Source organism: Arvicanthis niloticus, chromosome 15 (assembly GCF_011762505.2).
Source record: "Arvicanthis niloticus isolate mArvNil1 chromosome 15, mArvNil1.pat.X, whole genome shotgun sequence".
In the NCBI taxonomy this organism is placed as follows: Eukaryota; Metazoa; Chordata; class Mammalia; order Rodentia; family Muridae; genus Arvicanthis; species Arvicanthis niloticus.
The window spans coordinates 51,777,149-51,798,318 of NC_047672.1; the positions used below are offsets into that span (position 1 = coordinate 51,777,149).

General features: G+C 40.6%; 1 protein-coding gene across 4 annotated transcripts in view; it reads left to right on the top strand.

Moving 5' to 3' along the window:
* Ica1 (islet cell autoantigen 1) overlaps positions 1–21,170 on the top strand; it is a 133,862-nt gene that overhangs the window by 12,147 nt on the left and 100,545 nt on the right. For all 4 annotated transcript variants that reach the window (XM_076913697.1, XM_076913698.1, XM_034519135.2 and 1 more), the window contains exons 2-5: positions 4,825–4,917; positions 8,390–8,552; positions 13,095–13,167; positions 20,505–20,628. In XM_076913697.1, coding sequence (XP_076769812.1) covers positions 4,901–4,917; positions 8,390–8,552; positions 13,095–13,167; positions 20,505–20,628 — 377 coding nt within the window. In that variant the 5' untranslated portion in view covers positions 4,825–4,900. The remainder of the gene's footprint in view (positions 1–4,824; positions 4,918–8,389; positions 8,553–13,094; positions 13,168–20,504; positions 20,629–21,170) is intronic.

The window sequence follows — 21,170 nt, forward strand, 5'->3', positions numbered from 1 at the left end:
GGGGGTTGGGTCAGTTGTCTTAGCAGCATCCATGTGGCAGGTGCTAACCTCTGAGCAGAAAGGCATCCCTCACTTTTACCTCCGTTCTAGAGCAAGAACCAACTGCCTAGGATATCATTACTACCTTTCTAGGATTGTTTTACTATAGTTAAAACTTACACTTCATTATTAACTCTTAGAGCATTTGAATAAGATCTCTCCTCCTCCTCCTCCTCCTCCTCCTCCTCCTCCTCCTCCTCCTCCTCCTCCTCCTCCTCCTCCTCCTCCTCTTCCTCCCCTCCTTCTTCTTCTTCTTCTTCTTCTTCTTCTTCTTCTTCTTCTTCTTCTTCTTCTTCTTCTTCTTCTTCTTCTTCTTCTTCTTCTTCTTCCTCACCACCACCATCACCATCATCACCACCATCATTGGTGAACTGCTTTGCCTTCCTTGAGAGAAAAACACAGATATTCTTTATGGCAAGGTATGCCAGTTGAGATACTGGTGCCTTGTCTTCATGACACCTAAAGTCTGTGATCAACTTGATGCTGTTGACAACTGTATGCAGCTTTTTGGTCCTATCCTATGAGCCTGTTCAAATTCAAATATCTTCTGATTCTCCGAAGTATGTTTTTACATCTGTCTTTACTATTAATTGTACACTCTCTAATACTGTGCTCCCTAATCCCAGGAGGCTGTTGAGTATTTAATGTGGCCAGCCTCAATTGAAATTTAATGTGTGGGTAAAATATACAGCATATCTTGGACTTAGTGCAAAATATGAATATGAACTATATCCTGAAATTTTTTATATTGATTACTTTTTCCAATTGTATTTTTAGAGATGTTAGGTTAAATAACAAATTTAAGTTTCACTATTACTTTTGACTTCTTTAACTATGGCTATCAGATCACTTTAAACTACATTGTAGCTAAGAGTGATTTTCTTTTTTATTGGGCAGAGCAAATGTAGATGTCAAATCATTTCATGTCAAAGGCAATGCCTCTTTTGTGGTTATTACTGTTTCATAGTAATGTTTGCTTAGCTAAACTATTGAGCAGAAATGAAAGGGTGAAACGTTACGATGGTTTTAATGTTATTTTGTCTATTATTATTATTGGTGTGGGTATATGAGAGAGCAGGACACAGGCATGGGTGTGTATAGAGGCCAGTTGACAACTTTGTAAAGTTGATTCTTTGTGTCAGTTCTGGGGATCAGACTCGGGATGTCAGGCAAGCATTTATACTTCTTGAGACATATCATCAGCCCCACAATGATTTTTTTTAACTAATGAAAATGGTACTGTTAGTTTAGAAAATGGTATGGCAAGATGGGATAGGTTAGGGCTAGAAATCCTAAGACACTCATTAGTTGTCTTGGGTGTGTGGTGTCTGAACATGTGTAGAAAGAGATGCAGACTCGGACTGTAGCTGCTTTAGCATGAGATATTTAGATATACCTGCATGGTTTACCTATTTGTTTACCCATGGTTTTATTGCTCCCTGCCACATTGGTTCAAGAAAGACCCACTTCCTGAATGGTTGTCCTTGCATTTAGCCATGGTTCTTAGACTTCAGTATGTTTAGAAATCACATTAATATGTAAACTTTGTTGTAACTATGAGCCTCCAGACCCTCTCTCAGAAACTCTAGTTCAGCAGGGAGGAGCCTCAGAATCTAGAGTTCACTCTAGAGCAGCTCAGTGCAGTGGCTTGGCAACCCTACTGGGGAACACTGCCATGTGATGTGTAATCTGGAAACATCCAGAGAGTCTGTATAGAAGAGGCAGTTCACTCAATGATATTTGTTGTTGTTATAAAGAACTAAAGTGGATAGATAGTTTACTATCAAAATCAATCAAAAATGTCACAGCAAAGCAATCAATCAACAGAAGCAGAATTAAAGACCATCTATGGAATAGGAAAAAAAAACAAAAAACAAACAAACAAACAAAACAAAAAAAAACAAAAACAAAAACAAAAAAACGCTTGCAAACTGTAGAGCTGTAATGTTCAAAGAACTCGATAAAAAGTGTTCGATTCTGAAATGGAGAAAGGTTTGAATGGACCTTCTAACAAAAAGAAACAAATTGTCAGCAAAGCTACAGAAAGATGCTCATCATCACTGATAATCAGGGGAATGCAAATTAAAACCATAGGAGCTGTCAGCTAGTGCTTAATAGTGTGGCCTCTGGAGAAAGTGGTCCTGGGATGTGGAAAACTTGGGGCAGATGTGCTGCTGGAGTAGTTTTCTGTGCAGACACTGGACCTGTAGAAACTACTGTAAAAGATTCAAAAAGAGACAAAACAAAAAAACACCATATGAGTTAGCTATCCCACTTATGATTGTAAATCATATTTATACGATAGAAGAGTCTTGAGGAGAGGTATGATATATATGTTGATTGCATCAGTATTTATAGTAGCTAAGTGGGGGAGCAACCTGTCAGCAGTGCATGCAATGGACTGTTACTCCATTTTGAAGGGGAGGGAAGATTGGACTCTATCACGCTACAGGACATTGTGTAAAGTGAAAGAAGCCAATCACGAAACACAAATACTGCACTGTCACCCTTATAACCAGGTATCTAAAGTTATCAAATTCACAATCAGAAAGTTTAATAGTAATTGCCAGGGGCAGACAGGGGCTGATGATGAGTTGCCAGTTTGGTGGGGATGAGGTTTCAGTCATGCAAGATAAAATATTTTAGAGATTTGTTATGTAGCAATGTCCTACAATATACTGTCATGTACATGTAAAAAAAATGGAAATGTTATCTCAGCCCACAAGGATGTAAGTTTGATCCCAGGACCCACATAAAATGTCAGAAATGGAGGCATATGTTTGTAATCCCAGCTCTGGAGAGATAAAGACTAGGGGTTCTCTTGTGATCCTCAGGTCTCAGTGAGAAATACTGATTCATACAACCAGGTGGACATCTCCTGACAAATGATGTTCACACATACATGCATACGCATTAATGCACACACACCTGCAAATACACACCACAAAAATGAGATGAAAAATGTTTTACTCTAATAACAAAAAATAATCAAAAAAGTACTAATTCCCTTAACAGTGCATGGTAAACCAAACTCAGTGAAAGAATATAATAATTTCATTTTTTGTAGCATTTTATAGTAATTTTTGTTGAGAGTATTAAGTGAATATACCCTTGGAGGGAGTGAGCATGTGTGTGTGTGTGTGCCTGTGTATGTGTGTGTGTGTTTAGATAAGAGAGTTTGAATGTGTAGCTATTCTGTGAATACACAGAATGACCACAAAGTGCACGTACCTTAAGTGTTCTTCCTGAGGCAACTTGTCTCAATAGCTGGATGCCCTCCATGAGGAAGAGGAAAGAGGTATCAATGGGTTGCTGTCATTTCAGATACTAGGAAAAGTCTGTTCTTCCTTCTTATTCCAATACCTGATACCAAGAATTTACATACTCAATCCCATACTCTTAAAACATTTCTAAAGGGGGAAAAAAAAGTAACAACAACTCAAAATAAACAAAAACCCCCTATGATTTTAAGGGTGCTGGCCACCACCCCAGCCTAATTATAGTATCAGTTGATCTGAAGGGCATCTAGAGTGTTGGCACCCATACTAAATGCATACTTGGCAGCCAGAGGTCTTCTGTTGGGCCAGAGGCCCTTTCTTTCTCAGGAACTCCCAGGGAAGTTGAACTACTGTTGAGCATCCAGAGAGGTTTGCCTCTGGGCCCCACCTAAAAAGAGCCATGAGGTCATCAAGTAAAGTGGGACAAAGACATAGGCAACTGCCATGTTCTAAAGAATTGAAAATACATTGCTGGCTTTATATATATATCACCCACCCCCACCCTCTTAGAATCCAGTTCTATCCCACTGAGTCTTTGGGGGGTGGTTTTTAATTTTTGTCTGTTTTTGGTTTTGCAGCGCTAATTGATCTCTTTAAGAACTCGAGTATGAAATGACTCATGTGTAATAAAGAGGCATAAGATGGTAGCACTCACCATGCACCTTAAGCAATAAGGATGGTCCACGTACAACTGAAAGCACTCTGCATCCCTCTCAAACCATATCCCGCACCCTCCCTATACAACAGCATGTGCACTCCATTAGAAAGTATAATTTTTATGTTTCATGTATCAGTTTAAGTAATGTTAGCTTAAAATTAATTAAAAGAGGACAATAAGACTGGACCACTAAGAAAGCTTGGCAGGTTATGGTTCTTGCTACCCATCTAACAACCTGAGTTAGATCTACAGAACCCAGATGGTACAAGTAGAAAATTTATCCTCAATGTCCTCTGTTTTGTGTGTGTGTGTGTGTATGTATGTATTTAAGAATTTTGATTTTGATTTTAACATTTTAACATGCACTGTTGGTGCAAGTCCATATTCCAAATTCTGGCCTCATGACAGCTGGACCCATTTATTTGGTGGTGGTTGTTCTTTTTCAAACAACGCTATGTTTTATTTAAAAAAAAAAAAAAAGATGAGTACTAAAGATTTTGAAGCATACCTTTAAAAATATACGATATTGGCATATGTCAATGATACGTGGTATTATCTCATTATTTTAAGCTTTGTACAAATGACAACACATTTGATATAGTCTTATGAAACCTGCTCTTAAAACCATCATCCTGCCTATGCATTTCCTAAGCTTCATTCGTTCACAGGATATTTACTTTAGTGTTGCTCAGCTGAGCCATTTTTGACACCAATACTTGACATTACTGTAGAATAGTATTTGGTCCCTATCATTGCAACTGGATCTGAGATACACTGGAAATAGTTTCTCAAATTAACGTACAGTTGCAATGTAGTTTATAACTGTTCAATATGTTTCTTTTATTTCAGGTTTAATATAACATATCCTGTCATGCTTTCTCTCTGCCCCTTCTCAAATCATTAGCAGTAGAAAAGAGAAGAAAAGATGTCAGGACACAAATGGTAAGGGATTTGTTGCCTTTTTCTACCTTGGATGATGCCAAATGCAAACTGTATCGTTTGTGCTCAGTAAATGAGGATGGAATGGAACAATCAAGTGACTTTAGCTGTAAATAACCAGCTGCTCACTACCCAGTGTTAATATAGCTTGTTTCAATATCCCTGCTAAATGTGGAATAAAAACCAAGTAACAAAAGTATTATAGTCATGTCATTTGTATTTTCTAAGAAACCCATTTGGATATAAACCTTCTCTTAGGAATCTAAGAATAATATTTTTTTACTATCATTTCATATAACCTAATGGCTTGATGCATTTTTTGCTACTATCTTGTTTAATGACTTCCACTGTTGGAGGCAGAGTACAGTGTTATGTAGGGTGGCTAAAGAATAGTTACACAGTCGCGCACTATTCAGTTTCATTAAATTGTAGACACTGCTTCAGCACTTGTGAACATTCAGAAGTCAATCACAGTTGGACGTGGTATTCATGCTAGCTCTCGAGTACATGCCTGTAAGACATCTAAGCAGCATGTAAGCCTCTTAGAAGTCCTTTAATTGTTATGTCTTAACATGGTGAATCTGTGACTCACCAAACAACTTGAATGCTGTCAAATTTCACTCTCTTTAATTTGTGTCATGAAAAAAACAATAGTTTTATTTTTATATGTTAAAATAGCTTTATAAAATATGTTTTTCAATTCTTCTCTTCTTACCAAGAAAAATACCAGGCTCAAAGTCCTCTATACTATCATACTTAAAACTTCTAAAGACTTTTTTATCTTAAAACATAGTAAGTTTTTAAAAAAAAAATAATTAAAAAGTGGCTATGGTATTTTATGCCCTTGAGCCTTCTCATTGGACATTCATCCAGTGGTTGCCAGATAGTTTTATTATAGTCCTTGCATCTTGCTGCGTTATGTCCACTCACTGGGCTCCATCCATCACGCTTACAGTGACTGCCATGTCCTGGCACACTCAAGTCGTTAGCCATTTGGAAGCTGGAATGTCCCAAGATGTAGGTAAGCCCTTTCAGTGCTCAGCCTTGGGGCTTGTTGAAGATTCATTGCGAGAGCTTGTTTTTTTCATTCTAGGTGACTTTGAGTAAGATCCTTAGCGTTTTGAAACCTGAGGTTCCCATTTGTTAAATGATGGGTGTTTACTAGATTTCTACAGCACCCTCATCTTGTCTGCTCCAAATGGAGCTTTTTTTCCCCTGTTGATCTATGATCATTGAGCAAAAAGAAAAAGAAAGAAAGAAAGATCCAATATGAAGTCCATCCAATACCTCATTTTTTAGGATCTCATTTCCCTGAAATAATCTCCTACTTGAGCTAGATCCTTCCAGTCTTTTAATTGTGCATATCATGTAGAAATGTCACCCTTTTCATGCTGGTATAAATGTTTCATCTTATTTTCTCTAATATGAAATCGAAATAAATCTCTGAGCTGACGAAGAAAGATAAGAAGTAAACCATACCACACTCACGTAATCCTACCTCTCTCACTGAAGATGAGTTTCCTTCGGGACATTATCAGACAGGTTTTTTTTTTCTGACTTTTTAAATCCAAACATGTGAACTGACATTATAAGGAAACATGACGAACGTACAAATAATGAATATAAATCAAGTCTGAGATACAGGCACTTTGCTACAATGTTATAAAGCAACTCCTGCTTTGAAACATCAGCCTGACACGCCTAATGTGGGGGGATGGGCCAGAGTGGGAGGAGGAAGGGTTTTTAGGGATCCTGTGTGGACCTTTGTAGTTGGACGTGAACCCAGTGGGATGCAGACAGCAAAGAGAAGCGGTGCAGCGGAAACAACAAACCTCCTCAGTATCCGGGCACGCTGATCACTTTAATAGAATCCAGTGTCATTCTCAATTGTGATTCTCATTCTCCTTTACATATTTTTATTTGCTTTTTATTACAGTCTTTCTAAGGAATGGCTTCCTATCTATATTTTCAACATTTATGCTGAAGAATTTAGTTTTTAACACTCAGAGATCTGTAACAGATTGCAGAATTTAATTTTTTTTTTTTTGCCTCTATTGTTCCAAGAACAGTTAATAGTACGTCTACACTCTTAAGAAAGTTTTGAAGTGCACAATCGGTATTGTTAACTACAAGTCCAGGGGTAGCAGATCTCCAGAACTTACTCATTCAGCATAACTGAAACCGCCTGACTTGATTAGCCATTCTCCACGTTTCCCTTTCCCCGACCCAGCCACCATTCTTCTCCCCGACTTGGAGTCTGACAGTTTCAGATGCTTCTGTAGCAGATTTTAGACATGCTATTTTTCAGCCCCTTATCTGCTCTTCCGCTGTCACCCCACTGCAGCATAATGGAGGTGTGGAGAGATGTGCTGCTGTCTGCCCTTATCTTTGACTAACTGGGCTGCCTGAGCTAGTTAGCTGGCTTCTTAGACATCACTCTTTGTACCCCCAGAAGGAGTATGTCCAAACTAAGATGTACATATACATTCTTGTTGATATACAATGTCTTGATTTTCTTAAACATTCATTTTTGGGGTTTATTTTTTGTAGAATAATTTTTAGTAACAGAATTAATTTTTTTAATAATTTATTTTTTATTCATTTTATATCTGGATCACAGCCCTCTCCTTCCTCTCCTCTTAGTTCCATCCTTATAAATCCTTCCCCCTATTGCCCCTTCCTCTTTCCCTCAGGGAAGGGAGAGACACCCTTGAATACCACTCCACCCTGGGGCATCTAGTCCCAGGCACATCCTCTCCCAACGAGGCCCAAGCAGGCAGTCTAGGTAGGGGGAAGGAGATCTAATGACAAGGAACAGAGACCAAGACAGTCCCTGCTTCACATGAAGACCAAGCTGCACATCTGCTACAAATGTGTAGGGGCCTAGGTCTAGCTCCTGCATGCTTCCTAGTTGGTGGCTCAGTCTCTGTGAGCCCCTGTGGGCCCAGGTTAGTTGACACTGTAGGTCTTCTTGTGGTGTCCTTGATGCCTCTTCCTCAGTTCTGTCCCACACTCTTCCACAAGACACCTAAGCTCAGCCTGATGTTTTGCTGTGGAGTTCTGAATCTATCTCCATATGCTGCTGGATGAAGCCTCTCATGAGACAGTTATGCTAGGCTCCTGTCTACAAGCATACAGAGTATCTGCATAGTGTCTGGGATTGGCTCTCTCACATGGGATGGGACTCATGTTGGGACAGTCACTGGTTGGCTGTTCCCTCAGCTTCTACTCCAAATTTAATATTCAGTAAAATTCTTTAAAAGATTCAGAATTTTCTCACTCTAACTTTTAAAATTGTGGAGTAAGTTACAATTCATTGTTTTTTCATGGCATAATAACCCCATAAAGAGCATTTATATGTTTATCAATAATGTAAATGTACATTAGAACATTATATCTAGCTAAAATACTTTGTAGTATAATATCTCAATCCTTGAAAGTCATGAGTAAGATATCTCTGTACTGTTCTTAACAGTTATTCCTGGGAGTTACAGGACCGGTTTGCTCAAGATAAGTCAGTTGTCAATAAGATGCAACAAAAATATTGGGAAACGAAGCAGGCCTTTATCAAAGCCACAGGGAAGAAGGAAGATGAACATGTTGTTGCTTCTGATGCAGACCTGGATGCCAAGCTAGAGGTAAGTTCTTCAGAGCTCTTAGGCTCAGCAAAGGCACCTTCAAAGAGGCAAGACCTTCCTGAGAAACACCTAGAATCAGGTCAGTTGAACACTAGCATATTTTTTAATCTACAAATTCTCCCTGCATGCCTCTCTTAATGTGTTGTGTTTTCAGGCACTAGATTGAAATGCATGACATATGGTAAGTTCAAGTAAGCGTTTGTTGAAATTCTAAGCACAATCAAAGATCTACTCATTACATCTCAGAAACCACAGTTGAACACTAAAGCCAGGCAAACGTTTGGTTAACAACAAACAAAATGACCTGCAAAGTAGATTCTGGGAATACTGGTACTAACCCATGGAAAATTCCAGAATGAATTAACTAAGCAATTATGTAGTTAATCTATGTAGCAAAGGTATTAATATCCAGTTGATTACTGGGTTAGTATAATGAACAGAAGGCCTGCTGCATCATTGTCTTGCTGAACATTTTTGGTTTTAGTTTTCATTCCATGTTAAAAGCAAACATCAGTTCTGTGAGTGACTGGGCCCGAGTAGGATAGTGTGTTCCACGGATGATAGTCTATAGGATCTCAAAGTTTACTACAGCAGATAAAGTTAATGAACTAAACATTAATGAGGCTACAATTAAAGGTTCAAGATTTCCAAGCCTTTTCAAGAGTCTTCAAACATTATCAAAGGGCTAAGGGCACATACAGGGTAGCTGTCAGTTATACAGGATGGTCTTTTGTGTGAAAGAATATGACTCATTCTGTGAATCTGAGGGCAGAGGCAGATCTAGGCAGAGCTTTCTAAGGTTTGTTATGAGAGATGGGCTGGCCTTGAGACCATAGATGCCCTGCCCTGCACAGTGAGATCTGAGCTACTGTTGCTTCTGTAACAAGAATTCTTTCTTGTTCCAGCTACTGTGGGGGTTAGATTAGATATGATTCCAGTAATGGATAGTATTGACTGAGTGCTTGTCATATCTTGGCAGTCTACTTCCTGAAAGCTCCTGACATACCTGCCTCCTTCCCCTGGGTTTCTCTTCTCTTCTCTTCTCTTCTCTTCTCTTCTCTTCTCTTCTCTTCTCTTCTCTTCTCTTCTCTTCTCTTCCCTCTTCCTCCCTCTTCCCTCTTCTCTTTTCTCTTTTCTCCCATTCTTACACTACTCACACCACGTTCCAGACACTAAGGTCTTTTCTCAGATCTCTCAGTATAACCAGCTAGTTCAGGCTTACCAAAGCTATTTCCATGGTCTGCCTGGACACTTTTTCCTATATCTTTCTTTGACTGACTTGATCTCATAGTTCTCACCGCCTAAAAGTGAAGTCCCTGGCTGTCTACCCACAGACCAGCTACTTGCTGCCACGTGGCCTTTACTTCTGCAGCAAAAATCCCTCTGGTGGGTAATGCACTATGAGGCAGGCTAAATCCTCTGATGTGCAGCCCATGGAAAAAACCTCAGGTGTAAGTTTGTTTGCCTGCCTCCTCGCCACTAAGAGGTCAAATTCCATGTTAGCCCTTAATCACCACCGTGTCCCCAGCCTGTCCCAGGCACAGTTTCAAACTGAACGACTATGTAAATAGTTGCTATATATTACTACAAACAGTCTCAGTTCTCAGCCCATTCTCTTCTACCTCTGGAAATTGTGAACTAGAAGCCGATGGGGAGCTGCTTCAGAAGAGGTTCGCCATGGAACAGGGTAGAAAGAGGAAATGTCTTTCTGATAATATTTGTATTGTAAATGCAGTTTAAGCCATTCTAAGCTGAGTCTGCTTTTTATATCTCAGAGCTGGTTTTTTTTTTTTTTTTTTTTAAATCTAGTAAATACAAACATTTATCCAAAAAGTAATTTAAGCTTGGCATAATGATAGTCTTGTAATCCCAGGAGGTTGAAGCAGGAGGATTGTGCCTGATTGGGCTTCACAGCAAGAACCTATCTCAATGATATAGTAACTTAATATTTAATTTAACTTACTACTATCTTAAACATATTTACCTGGAGGTCCTTGCAGCAGCATTTTTATGGATGTACCTATGTGTCCATCTAAGAAGCCACCATCATAGTCTATGCATCCAGCATATCTGGACTTAGTGTTTTGTCCACCCAAGGGATTTCTGTTGCAAAAATGTTAATATAGGTACAGATGTTCATAGAGAGAATAGGTCGATCAGTAGAACATGAGAATTGTAGGCAAACTATTATGGAGTGCTCTTATACTGTATGACCGACTAATTTACTCTGCTGGCCCAGAAAATAAGTCCCCATACCAAGCTTGATTAATAATTAGATTTGGGGCTGTGGAAATGTTTGGTGCACAAACATGTGGGATCTAAGTTTATACCTTCAGCACTCATGTAAATCAAGACATGGCAGAGTGTGTGTGTGTGTGTACATGCATGTGCACATGTGCGTGCGCACAAACACACATGTAAATATGCATGTGCAACAATTAAGTCACATGGACTGGCTGGCCTGGCTAGTCAGTGAGAGGGCACATTGTCTCATATGATAAAGGTGTGAGCCATTGTGATGGTTCAGTGAGTAGAAGTGCTTACTGTACAAGCCTGACAACTGAAGTGTGATCCCCAGAACCCATTGCACAAGGGAAGAGCTGACTCCTAAAGTTGTCTTCTGATCTCTACCTACACACCACACACACACACATCACACACACATGCACACACACGCACACACACCCCATACACGCACACACCATATATACACACACACACACATACAAACACACCACACACACACACACACACACACACGCATACAAACACACACCACACACTTTTTTTTTCTAAACAGGTTAAGGATGTAATTAAATAAGTAAATTTGTTTCTTCATTAATTTGGTCATATGTATTATGAAAAGTTCATCTGTTTTTACTCAAAGATCGAAGTGCTTTATGATACCAAGACATATTTTCACGTTAGCACAGCCAGTAAACCACAGGAAGAGGAAAGGCCTTGGCTTGCCTCATTGAGTGGCTCCACAGAGACAAGATGTTTGTCAGCTTTTGTAATTGATACCTGCCTTGGTCTCTGAGTTCATGGACAGGGGTTTGAGAAAATATGAAGTCTATCAAATTAGTTGGCTTTCTGTTACTGCAGAAAGCTATTGTAGAGTTACAGGGAGAAGCCAGTTTATTTTTGGTTCAGGGTCACTCAGTCCCATTGCTTTTAGTGGTATGATGAGGTAGCTTATCGTGACAAAAGTGCCTGGCAGAAGAAACTTCTTTACTGTATAACAGCTCTTCAAGGCCATGTCCTCTGTGAGTGCACTTCCTCCCACTAGGCTCTGCTCCTTAAAGGTCCTGCCACTTCCTACAGGCAGACCACCAGCCTTTAGCATGGAGCTTTAGGGAGACATTTGCTCTCCAAACTAAAGCATCTCTTCTATTTTTCAAGAATGAGCTCAGTTTCTGAGGGAAAGAACAGGCTTACTCTATCAGTTGGGCTTCCCTAAAGGGAACAGAACTAACAGAATGAGTGTATATTTAAAAGGGGGGTTTATTAGAGTGGTTTGCAATTATTTACCTAGTTGTGGTCTGGCTAGTTCTACAATGGCTTCTCTAAGGGGAAAGATCAACAATCCAGTAGTTGTTCAGCCCACTAGGCCGTCTGTCTCGGCTGGTCTTCAGTCTACATTAGAATCATGAAGAAATGGGTTTGACACCAGCAAAGGAGTGTAGTTTAGATGAAATTACTCATGAATGTGAGGGCAAACAGGGAAAAGCAAAAATTTTCTTCACCCATGTCCTTTTATGTTGCCAGAAAGTATGGCACCAGGTTTAGGGTGCTCAACTCAGATGATCTAGTCAAGAATGTTCCTCAGGTGTGGCCAGCAGCTTGGGGTTTAGTTGATCCCAGATGTAGTCAGGTTGACAACCAAGATTAACCATCACAATGACCATGAGCTCAGGTTTAGTTAGATTCTTTTCAGTGTAGTTCTCCTGCTTTCTCCCTGGTTTTCTTCATCATGCCCATAGTCTAGCATGAGATTGTCTCCCTGTGTATTTTATAATATTGTTAGGAAATAGGTGGTGATGTTTGTTCTTAGGCTTACACCATTTCAACAGATGTCTTCTAAATAGATAACATCCAGCTGGTTGATTTGTGTTTGCTTTATCCAGTTGCTTACATATGTGGTAAAAGATACTGGGTTCATAAAGTAAGTTAATGTCATCACTTAAATATGACACTTAGCCTGCACTGGGTTAGAATGAATATTGGATCTCTGGTATGCCAGGCCCTCTAGTTGGGCCCTTCCCTGAAGTTTAGTTTTTCATTTGTTACTTCAAGAGTCTGGGGGAAGTAACTATTCTGTAGAACTTATCAGAGATCATAGAGATGAACAGATTCAGTGAGTCCAGATTTAAGGGCATTGATTCAGTACGTATGGCACCAAATACACTTAGACATGTGTGTCTCCCGCAGGAAAAGGGAGTATTGTGCTGTTGTTCTCCCGTGCACCTTTATACTCACTGGCCCATATATCTTCCTTGCACTGTTGTCTGTCTCACAGCGTTGTCTTGTGTTTCCTTGCAGCTGTTCCACTCAATTCAGAGAACCTGTTTGGACCTGTCTAAAGCAATTGTGCTTTATCAAAAGAGAATATGTTGTAAGTATGGTTTATGTATACTATTGAGCCAATAGTGGGAAACAGCAGGATATTTCCCCTTAGCATATCACTTAATAAGTTCAGGAACTACTTAGGGGTGTGTCTTTATTATGTCAGATGGGGAGAAGGTCTCTCCTAGTTTTACCATTCGTTGATTTATTTAGGCTCTTTTCAAAGCAAGTATCAGATTAGGAGGATTTTTTTTTTTTTTTAACTGAATCATCCATGAATGCAGACATGCTTTTCATTTGCTCAATTATAAACATTCTTTGAACCTTATATCTTGGGATTTTTGATTAGGGGTTAATTTTTACTTGATTTCCTTGGTTATTTTATGTCCTTGTTTGTTTGTTTGTTTTTGTTTTGGGTAGGGGGTTGTTTGTTTATTTTGGTTTTGGTTTTTGCTTTTTATAATGTCAAGAAGGGACAGGAGGCACAATTAGCTATTTCACTGAATATATTTTGTCACCAGAACTTTCTCATGTGCATTTCTTATGTTATCATATAATGAATGGGGTTAAAATTATGTCCCAACCATGGGGCTGGAGAGATGACTCAGCAGTGAAGACCATGTGTTGTTCTTCCAGGGCCTCTGACCTGAGTTTGGTTCACAGCTCACACGCTGGGCAGCCTATAGACACATGTGACTCCAGCTACAGCAGATACATGTGCAGATACAGTGCCCTTTTTGGCACTTTTCTTTCAGGCACCATGCATTGGTCTTCAGAATGTGGCAGCAGGGGCTGGCTGTTGGTTTTCGGGTAGGCCATGCCATCACAGTTGGGAAGGGGAGGAAGAGTTCTCTGCTGCTTAGACTGATCAAGAACCCAACTTTGATGGAGAACTAAAAACAAAAAAGAATCATCAATGTGCAGGTGGTGCTATGAGGCTGCCATAGAAAGAAGTGTAGTCAATCTCTATGAACAGACATGGGTTGATTTTAAATGTAATGTTCTAAATGAACGAAAACAAGCAAAACTGCATATAACATGCCACCTTTTGTGCAGAAAAATAGGATTGATAAAATATAAATAAGTGAAAAGAAGGACACATAAAACTGTACAAACAGTATGTACATTGTGCTGAAGAAAGCCAAGAAAGATAAACTACAAGTGAAAAGAATTAGATCCCAGTTGAACAGTGGTGGAGAGTGATTGAGAAAGACAGAGGCGGAGGAACAGGGGACTGCTGAAGTTGGGGGTGTAGCTTTATCTCAAAAGGTGCACAGTAAGTCTGACTCTTAAAGCTATAGTGTATTTTTCACACTCACAAAGTGCCTAAACCAGAGTACACAGGGGTGGGGGCGGGCGGATAGAGTGGAATACAGACAGTCACTGTTGGGCTGAATTGTATTGCAAAGAACATCTGAGCTGGTGCAGATGAGAGAGAAGAGAACTAACTTCAGTAAAGCAAAACAGAGTATTTTTAAGAGGACAGTAAGGCTAAACACAAAAACTGGAGCAGATAATACATTTATTGATTCTAAGTAAATGGATGAGCATTCTAAAGCTACTTTATATAAGGTTAAACAACTAAATGTGGTGTAGTTGAGAGTCTGCTTTAAAAGAGGCTTCAGGTCAGGGAAGAAGACACAAACACAGGGATTGTATTAGAACCTGGTCAAAAGAATGATCCATGATGACCAATGCCCTGGGGAACTGTGAGAGGCTCCAGGAAAAAAAGGCCTTTTACCTCAGGTGCTTTTTGTTCTTTGGATTGTTCTTGGATATGACTTTGTACCCCTGTGACAAATATTTACATTCAATTTATAAGCCATGTTTATTCTTGTTGGATGGAATAGCTATAGAACCCAATCTGGTTAGTGTACCCTAAACCTGGATATGGCCTTCTATCTTGCTTTCATGCTTTCCCAGATATAATCTATAGCACATGCCAGGCAATTGTGTTTTAGTTGGTCTGTCCTGAGAAAGTTCGGGGAAAGGGCTGCTCTGTTAACATTAAATATGTGCTGCCTAGAATTTATTTACATGTTTTTCTGATCATGATTTTCTGATTATGTTTTTCTGATCTTAAACAACCTTCCTTGGATCATTGTTTTCTTTGTTACATTCATGTATAAAAGTACAGTGAAATGGATGCAAGATTATCTACAGCATTGGACTCTAGTCCATCCCATTCTTTCAGGTCCTCAGATCCCAGATCTAGTAGACAAGATCAGTACAGGACGGCAGGGTCTGATTAAGGCATTGCTATTAACCTGTGCAGATAAATACACACAGAAAGGAACTCAAATGAGCCTGTGTGCCCTGGTTGTTACATTGTCATTTTCCTGTTTCAAAACATTTGGAAGTACCCAGAACCCATAGCACTGAGTGTTCCTTCTGCTCTGTTCTTGTTTTCTAAATACCCTTTTCTATTTGGGGAAATGAGTGATTTCAGACCCAGTACAGAGAAATGGAAGACGAGCCTGGAACACCTTGCAAGGCCACAACCTAAGAAGGTTCTTGAGAAAGGATGGGGTCTTAAAGGACCCAGAGGCAAGCTGCCACAATTTGATCAACAAAATAATGATAGTAATAAACTATAAACCATAAGAAAAATAACTTCTGATTGTGTCCATAGGGAGATAGATGCATGGGTAGACAGATGGATGCATACCTGCCGTGGTATAAGCTAAAAGATAAAATAAATCCTTTCCTTCTTGGCTTGGTTTATGTTGCTGTGATAAATAGTATGACCAAAAGCAGCTTGGAGAAGAAAAGTTTATTTCATTTTAAAACCTATAGTCACAAAGGGAAGTCAGGGCATAGGCTTGGAGATAGGAGCTGAAGCGGAGACCATGGGGAAATGTTGGTTACCTTCTTGATCTTTTCTCTGGCTCCTGTTCCTCCAGCTTTCTTATAGAACCCAGGACCACCTGCCCAGGGGTGGTACCACTTCCACATTAATGTGGTATTGACCCTTCCACAGTAATCATTAACCACAGAAATTCTCCACCAGCCAATTCAATGGAGACAACATCTCCAGTGAGGTTCCCTCTTATAACTCAGGGCTTGCTGTTGTGAAATATAGTGTGTATGGGGGAGTACGTCTGGTGGGCCCATGACAAGGTGTCCCCCTGAGAAATTACACCATGCAACAGATCTTGTGTAAGGGGGTTTGGGGGTGGGGGGGGAAGTGGGGGTGTGAGGACCTAGAGAAGGAGTAGAGGCAGACATGTCGACAGGCAGACAGATAGGACAGAGCCATGAGGGCAGAGACAAGGATGGGGCACAGAGGACAGAAATGGCAAGAGAGAGAAGCTGGCAGGGAGCACATGGGAACAGAGAGAGCTGGGGTGGGTGGCAGTCCTTTTAAATGCTCCCCACCAGGGATGACATAAGCCATTGCTAGGTCCCTGGGAGGAGTCTAGTGGGACAGCCTGTAAGCTAACAGCTATCCTTAGAAAGTGTCAAAGTCTTAAAATGCAAGAGCCTGAGGAACTGTCAGAGCTTGAATAAAATGAAAGAGAATGTCTCACTGCTATGTGTGATCCAGGGCTAAATTCTGGAAACAGAAAACAAACAAAACAAAAACAAATAAACGAACAACAATAATGGAAGATCTGGTAAAAAATTCAAGTAAGTAAGGACTGTACTTTAGTTGATGGGCTTGTTTCTATCTGTGTTAACTTTCTAGTTTTGAACCTTGAGCCATAGTAATATATAAAAAAAGAGGAGAAGCCTGCAAGGGTATTTCACAATTCTGAATATTGTCTACATCCTTTAAGTCTACCATAATTTTAAAGGAGAGTTAACAAATCGTAGGTTGGATTGTAAGTGCCACTTGCTGTAGCACACTATATACAAATTTATCACTGTTTGTAAATTAGGAATGGTCTAGCCCCAGCTCATCCCTTGGGCCCATTGGCCTGGCCTCCCAGGCTATAGGAGGTCTTTTGCTGTTTCTACTGCTTGGAATGTTTGTACCCTAATAATACTAAGAATGTCTCCCTCTGTCACTCAGAACAAAGATGCTGCTGGAGCCTGCCTTCCCTGACTGCCCTCTCTAAAGCAGTCTCTGTCCTACTCAATTTGTCCGGCATTTTTCCTTTTGTGTCTTGTGTCTGTGGTTACGTGTGCTTCACTTTCTATCACCTGCCACTTGAATGTGAACTCTGGAGGGGTGGGGACAACCTGTGTCTAGTTCTTCATTACTGGATTAGCTGTAAACCTGGGCAGGGTTGGTTAAGACTGTTTCAAGAAATTGGTTTCCTAGCTCTTCAGTTTTTGTTTTGTTTTGTTTTGTTTGGTTTTGTTTGGTTTGGTTTTTTTTTTGTTTTTTTTTTTATCTTTAAAGGAAACAATCTGAAAATATAATCAGCAAGTAAATGTGAGTGGGTTTTTATGTGAATTTTTAAAGACCCAGTTAATTAGACCTTTTAGAGAGTGGAGACTTTGAATTATCTAATATACATGTTGCATGAGAATGACCATCATCAGCCTTGACTCTGTTGGAGCTCAAGGTCTCTGCAAAGCACTGCCAATTAATCAGAGGCAGCACAGAAAACATGTTTGCCACCATGTTTCATCCTCAAGTGTGTGAAATGACCAAAAATTATTCCAGGATGCTTCAATCTACTTAGATTATTTGGGAAAGACACATGTCACCAAATAATCATGCATTGGTATCATGGATTGGTTTCTTTTGGCCTAAAGTTAAATGTGTTTGTTTGTTTGCGTGTGACTTGCGTCTTTAAGGTTTGGGGGTTTTGTTTTTTTGTTGTTGTTGTTTTGTTTTGTTTTTGTTTTTTTAAGTGATTGTAGCCGGCTGCTTTTAGAAACAAAAAAGTGGGAAATTGCTCTCCATAGAAAGCCAAAGGTTCTTGGTAGAACTGAAAGAATCTCATATTAGTCAATGAAGAGAAATACATACGGCGTTGAAAAAAGAAATCCTCTAGATACTTTTTAAGCTACATAAAATATGGCATGGATATGAAACATTTAAAATGAAATACAGTGTGCAGTGACAAAAAGGCAAAAATTACAGCTAGTGCAGTTTTATAAACAGTGCCATGAATATCTGGCTCTCTGCTAGACTGGATAGAAAGAGAAGACTAAAGAAGGCAGAGTCTCATGGTACAGACAGACACAGGCCCATGCTCACACACTCTGACAGCCAGCCAACCATGCCCAGGGCTAATGCCTGAGCCCAAAGGGCGCTGCTGTCCAGAAAAAAAAAAAAAGGGGGACTGACCATGCCTCAGCCAGAAGAAGCCTTTAACTGGGCTTGGATCTCTGATGGTTCTGTGAACTTTTATTTGCTTATTTTTGTTTGGTGGTGGTGGTGGTTTGTTTGGTTTTTGGCTTTAGCTTTATTTGAGACCAGATCTCTTCTCTGTAGGCTTGGCTGACCTCAGTCTCTCAGCATGCCCCCCACCCCCAGCTTCTACCTCCTGAGCTCTGGGATTATAAGCATGCCCCATGATGGCAGACTTTGGGAACTTGGATCTTGAGAGGGAAGTATGAAGAGAGGCATTATTTATGTCTTTTTTTTTTTTAGAAATAGGTTCCAAAAATTCTTCCTCCTGCCCCAGGACTTTCTGCTGCAACCCAAGAACTGTAGTCACATGTAGGCAATCAGCAGTGAGCTCTTTGGACTCAGGTTTCCCATCCAACCTTGTATAGTTGCTGGAGAGATTGATACTAATAATGGGGTACAGTTTGAAGAGTGGGGAGACCGATGGGTTGGTGAAACAACTCAGCCTTCAGGTCACACTGGAAGACAGTTTTATAGAGTACACTGCATATACATTGTGTGAAGAACTGGCTGCAGAAGACAATAGTTGTGATCAGGGGCTACATCACTTCCCCCCCAGATAAACCCCCTTATCCCATGGTGCAACTTATCTGTTTCGTGGTATAAAACGGACAAGAATTCTAGTGACATTTCAGCTGTGGTTATAGAGACGGATGATATATGTGTGCACATCTGTATCCTCGGCATGTAGGAGGCAGAGGTCGAAGGATGTGGAAGGATTGGGAAGTTGGGGCCATCCTGAGATACATAGCAACATTCTGCCTCAAAATACCAAGGATAGGACTGAAAAGATGGTTCCGTGGATTAAAAAAAAAAAAACAATTGCCTTGCAAGCAAAACATGAAAATAAATTAATAAGAGGACTTCAGTTCAGATTCCAGGACTCAGAAAGCTGGCTGTGGTCCATGTGTACATGTTACCCTAGAGCTGGGGTAGATTGGGAGAGTTGGAAGGTAGGGTTGGGAGGATTTCTGGGGCTCTAGCCTTGCTCCATATGTAGTACGAGACTTGTCTCAAGGGAATAAGGCACAAAGTCGTAGAGCCGGACACCCAACTTCTTCCATTGGCCTCAGTTCCAGCACTAGGGCACATACACCGCACACGTTACCAGTGATGTAGCTCAATGGTAGAGTAGCTTACATTGCGAGCACACGGTCCTGTGTTTGTGGCTCTGACGATGGTGGATGTTTGGGTCCTTTCTGGTGGTTTCCTGGATGCTCAGGTTTTATTGAATCAGTTTCTAGGACATCGAGAGAGTGTCAACATTATAAATAATGGTGCTGATCATTTTTGTGACTCCTTTGTTACCTCCTGGGAGTGTACTCAGTGCTCCTAACGGTCCAAAAGCAATATCAAAAGAAGCATAACAGCTCCGTGACTTTTTCATATTTTCTACCAAATCAGACAGCAGCGGGTGTGTGCCAAATCACTGTCTTACTAAATTGCCCCATCTGTCCTTGGCTCTAAAAATAAAATCAAGTTTAAGTATAAGCAATCCAGGTTTGGTTCCAGCTCTGTATTTTTAAAATTTACCAAATGGTCTACCTGGGGGCCTCACACACCTTCTGTCCCCACTTCTACCTCCAACTTGCTTCCAAGTGGTTGAGGGATTTGAGTTGATTTACAAAGGACAGAATGTAACTCAGGCAGCAGAGATCAGAAGTCAGCAGGAGAGAGTAATAGGAGGCAGCTAGCCCTGCTTTCTAGGCAGCCACAAAAGGTCCCCACTGGCTGCCTTGAAAAACCCAGCTCCTTCATTTCAGCTGGAAGCAGCACATTGTGGCCTCGCTTTTCAGTACAGAGGTCATTTTCTGGTTCTGATTACAGGGCACCAAACTCACTGACAGATGTATCCGAGTGAATTTGATCTCTCCTATTGTAAATGGAAGACCAGCATGGACTTTAAATGGCTGGGTGGGGGAGGGGAAGGGACTTACCTTGCAGCCCGCCACTTGGATTTAATTTCCTCTTTGCATCTTTGCCCCCAGAAGAGAGAGGGCCTTGTGAGTTGTCTCCCTCACTTTCTTTGTCATCAAATGCTCACTGTTCACCGTCTCTTTCCCTGTTTTCTTCACCAGTCTTGTCTCAAGAAGAAAACGAACTGGGAAAATTTCTCCGATCCCAAGGCTTCCAAGACAAAACCCGAGCAGGGAAAATGATGCAAGCCACAGGAAAGGCCCTCTGCTTTTCCTCCCAGCAAAGGTGTGTGTGGCCTCCTTGGAGGCTCTGTTTTAGGGGACGAACAGAGAATCTGGGACCCACTTCACCCTATGGGGAAGTTGCACAGTCTAGAACACTTTAGCCTAAGAGTGAGGGACTATTCTGTACTTTGCTGGTTCCCACTTCCCTCTGAGTTAGAGATTGTGTGGCCTTTGTTTTCTTCCCTGGTATTTAATCTTGTTTCTCTTCTGCTCTGTGGGAGGCAGTATGGATGCCAATCATTGTGAGTGATTACGTTTGACCTTCAAGTTGCTCATAACAATCAGGCCGATCCCCTTTCAGCATTTGATTAAAGCTAGAGTCTAATGAGACCAACTTGAAAGGTTCCCTCTCTGCTCTCTGTGGGCTAATGAATGGCAAAGAGGTAGTGATCTGGACATCCAGGACCACAGTCGGCAGACCCCAGACCCGTGGTCAGCAGCATCACCTGGGAGCCTGTTAGGCCCTGCCCCCACACCTACAAACTCTAACTCTACATTTCAAACAGATCTACAGTTGATTCTGATGTACAGGAAAGGTTGACA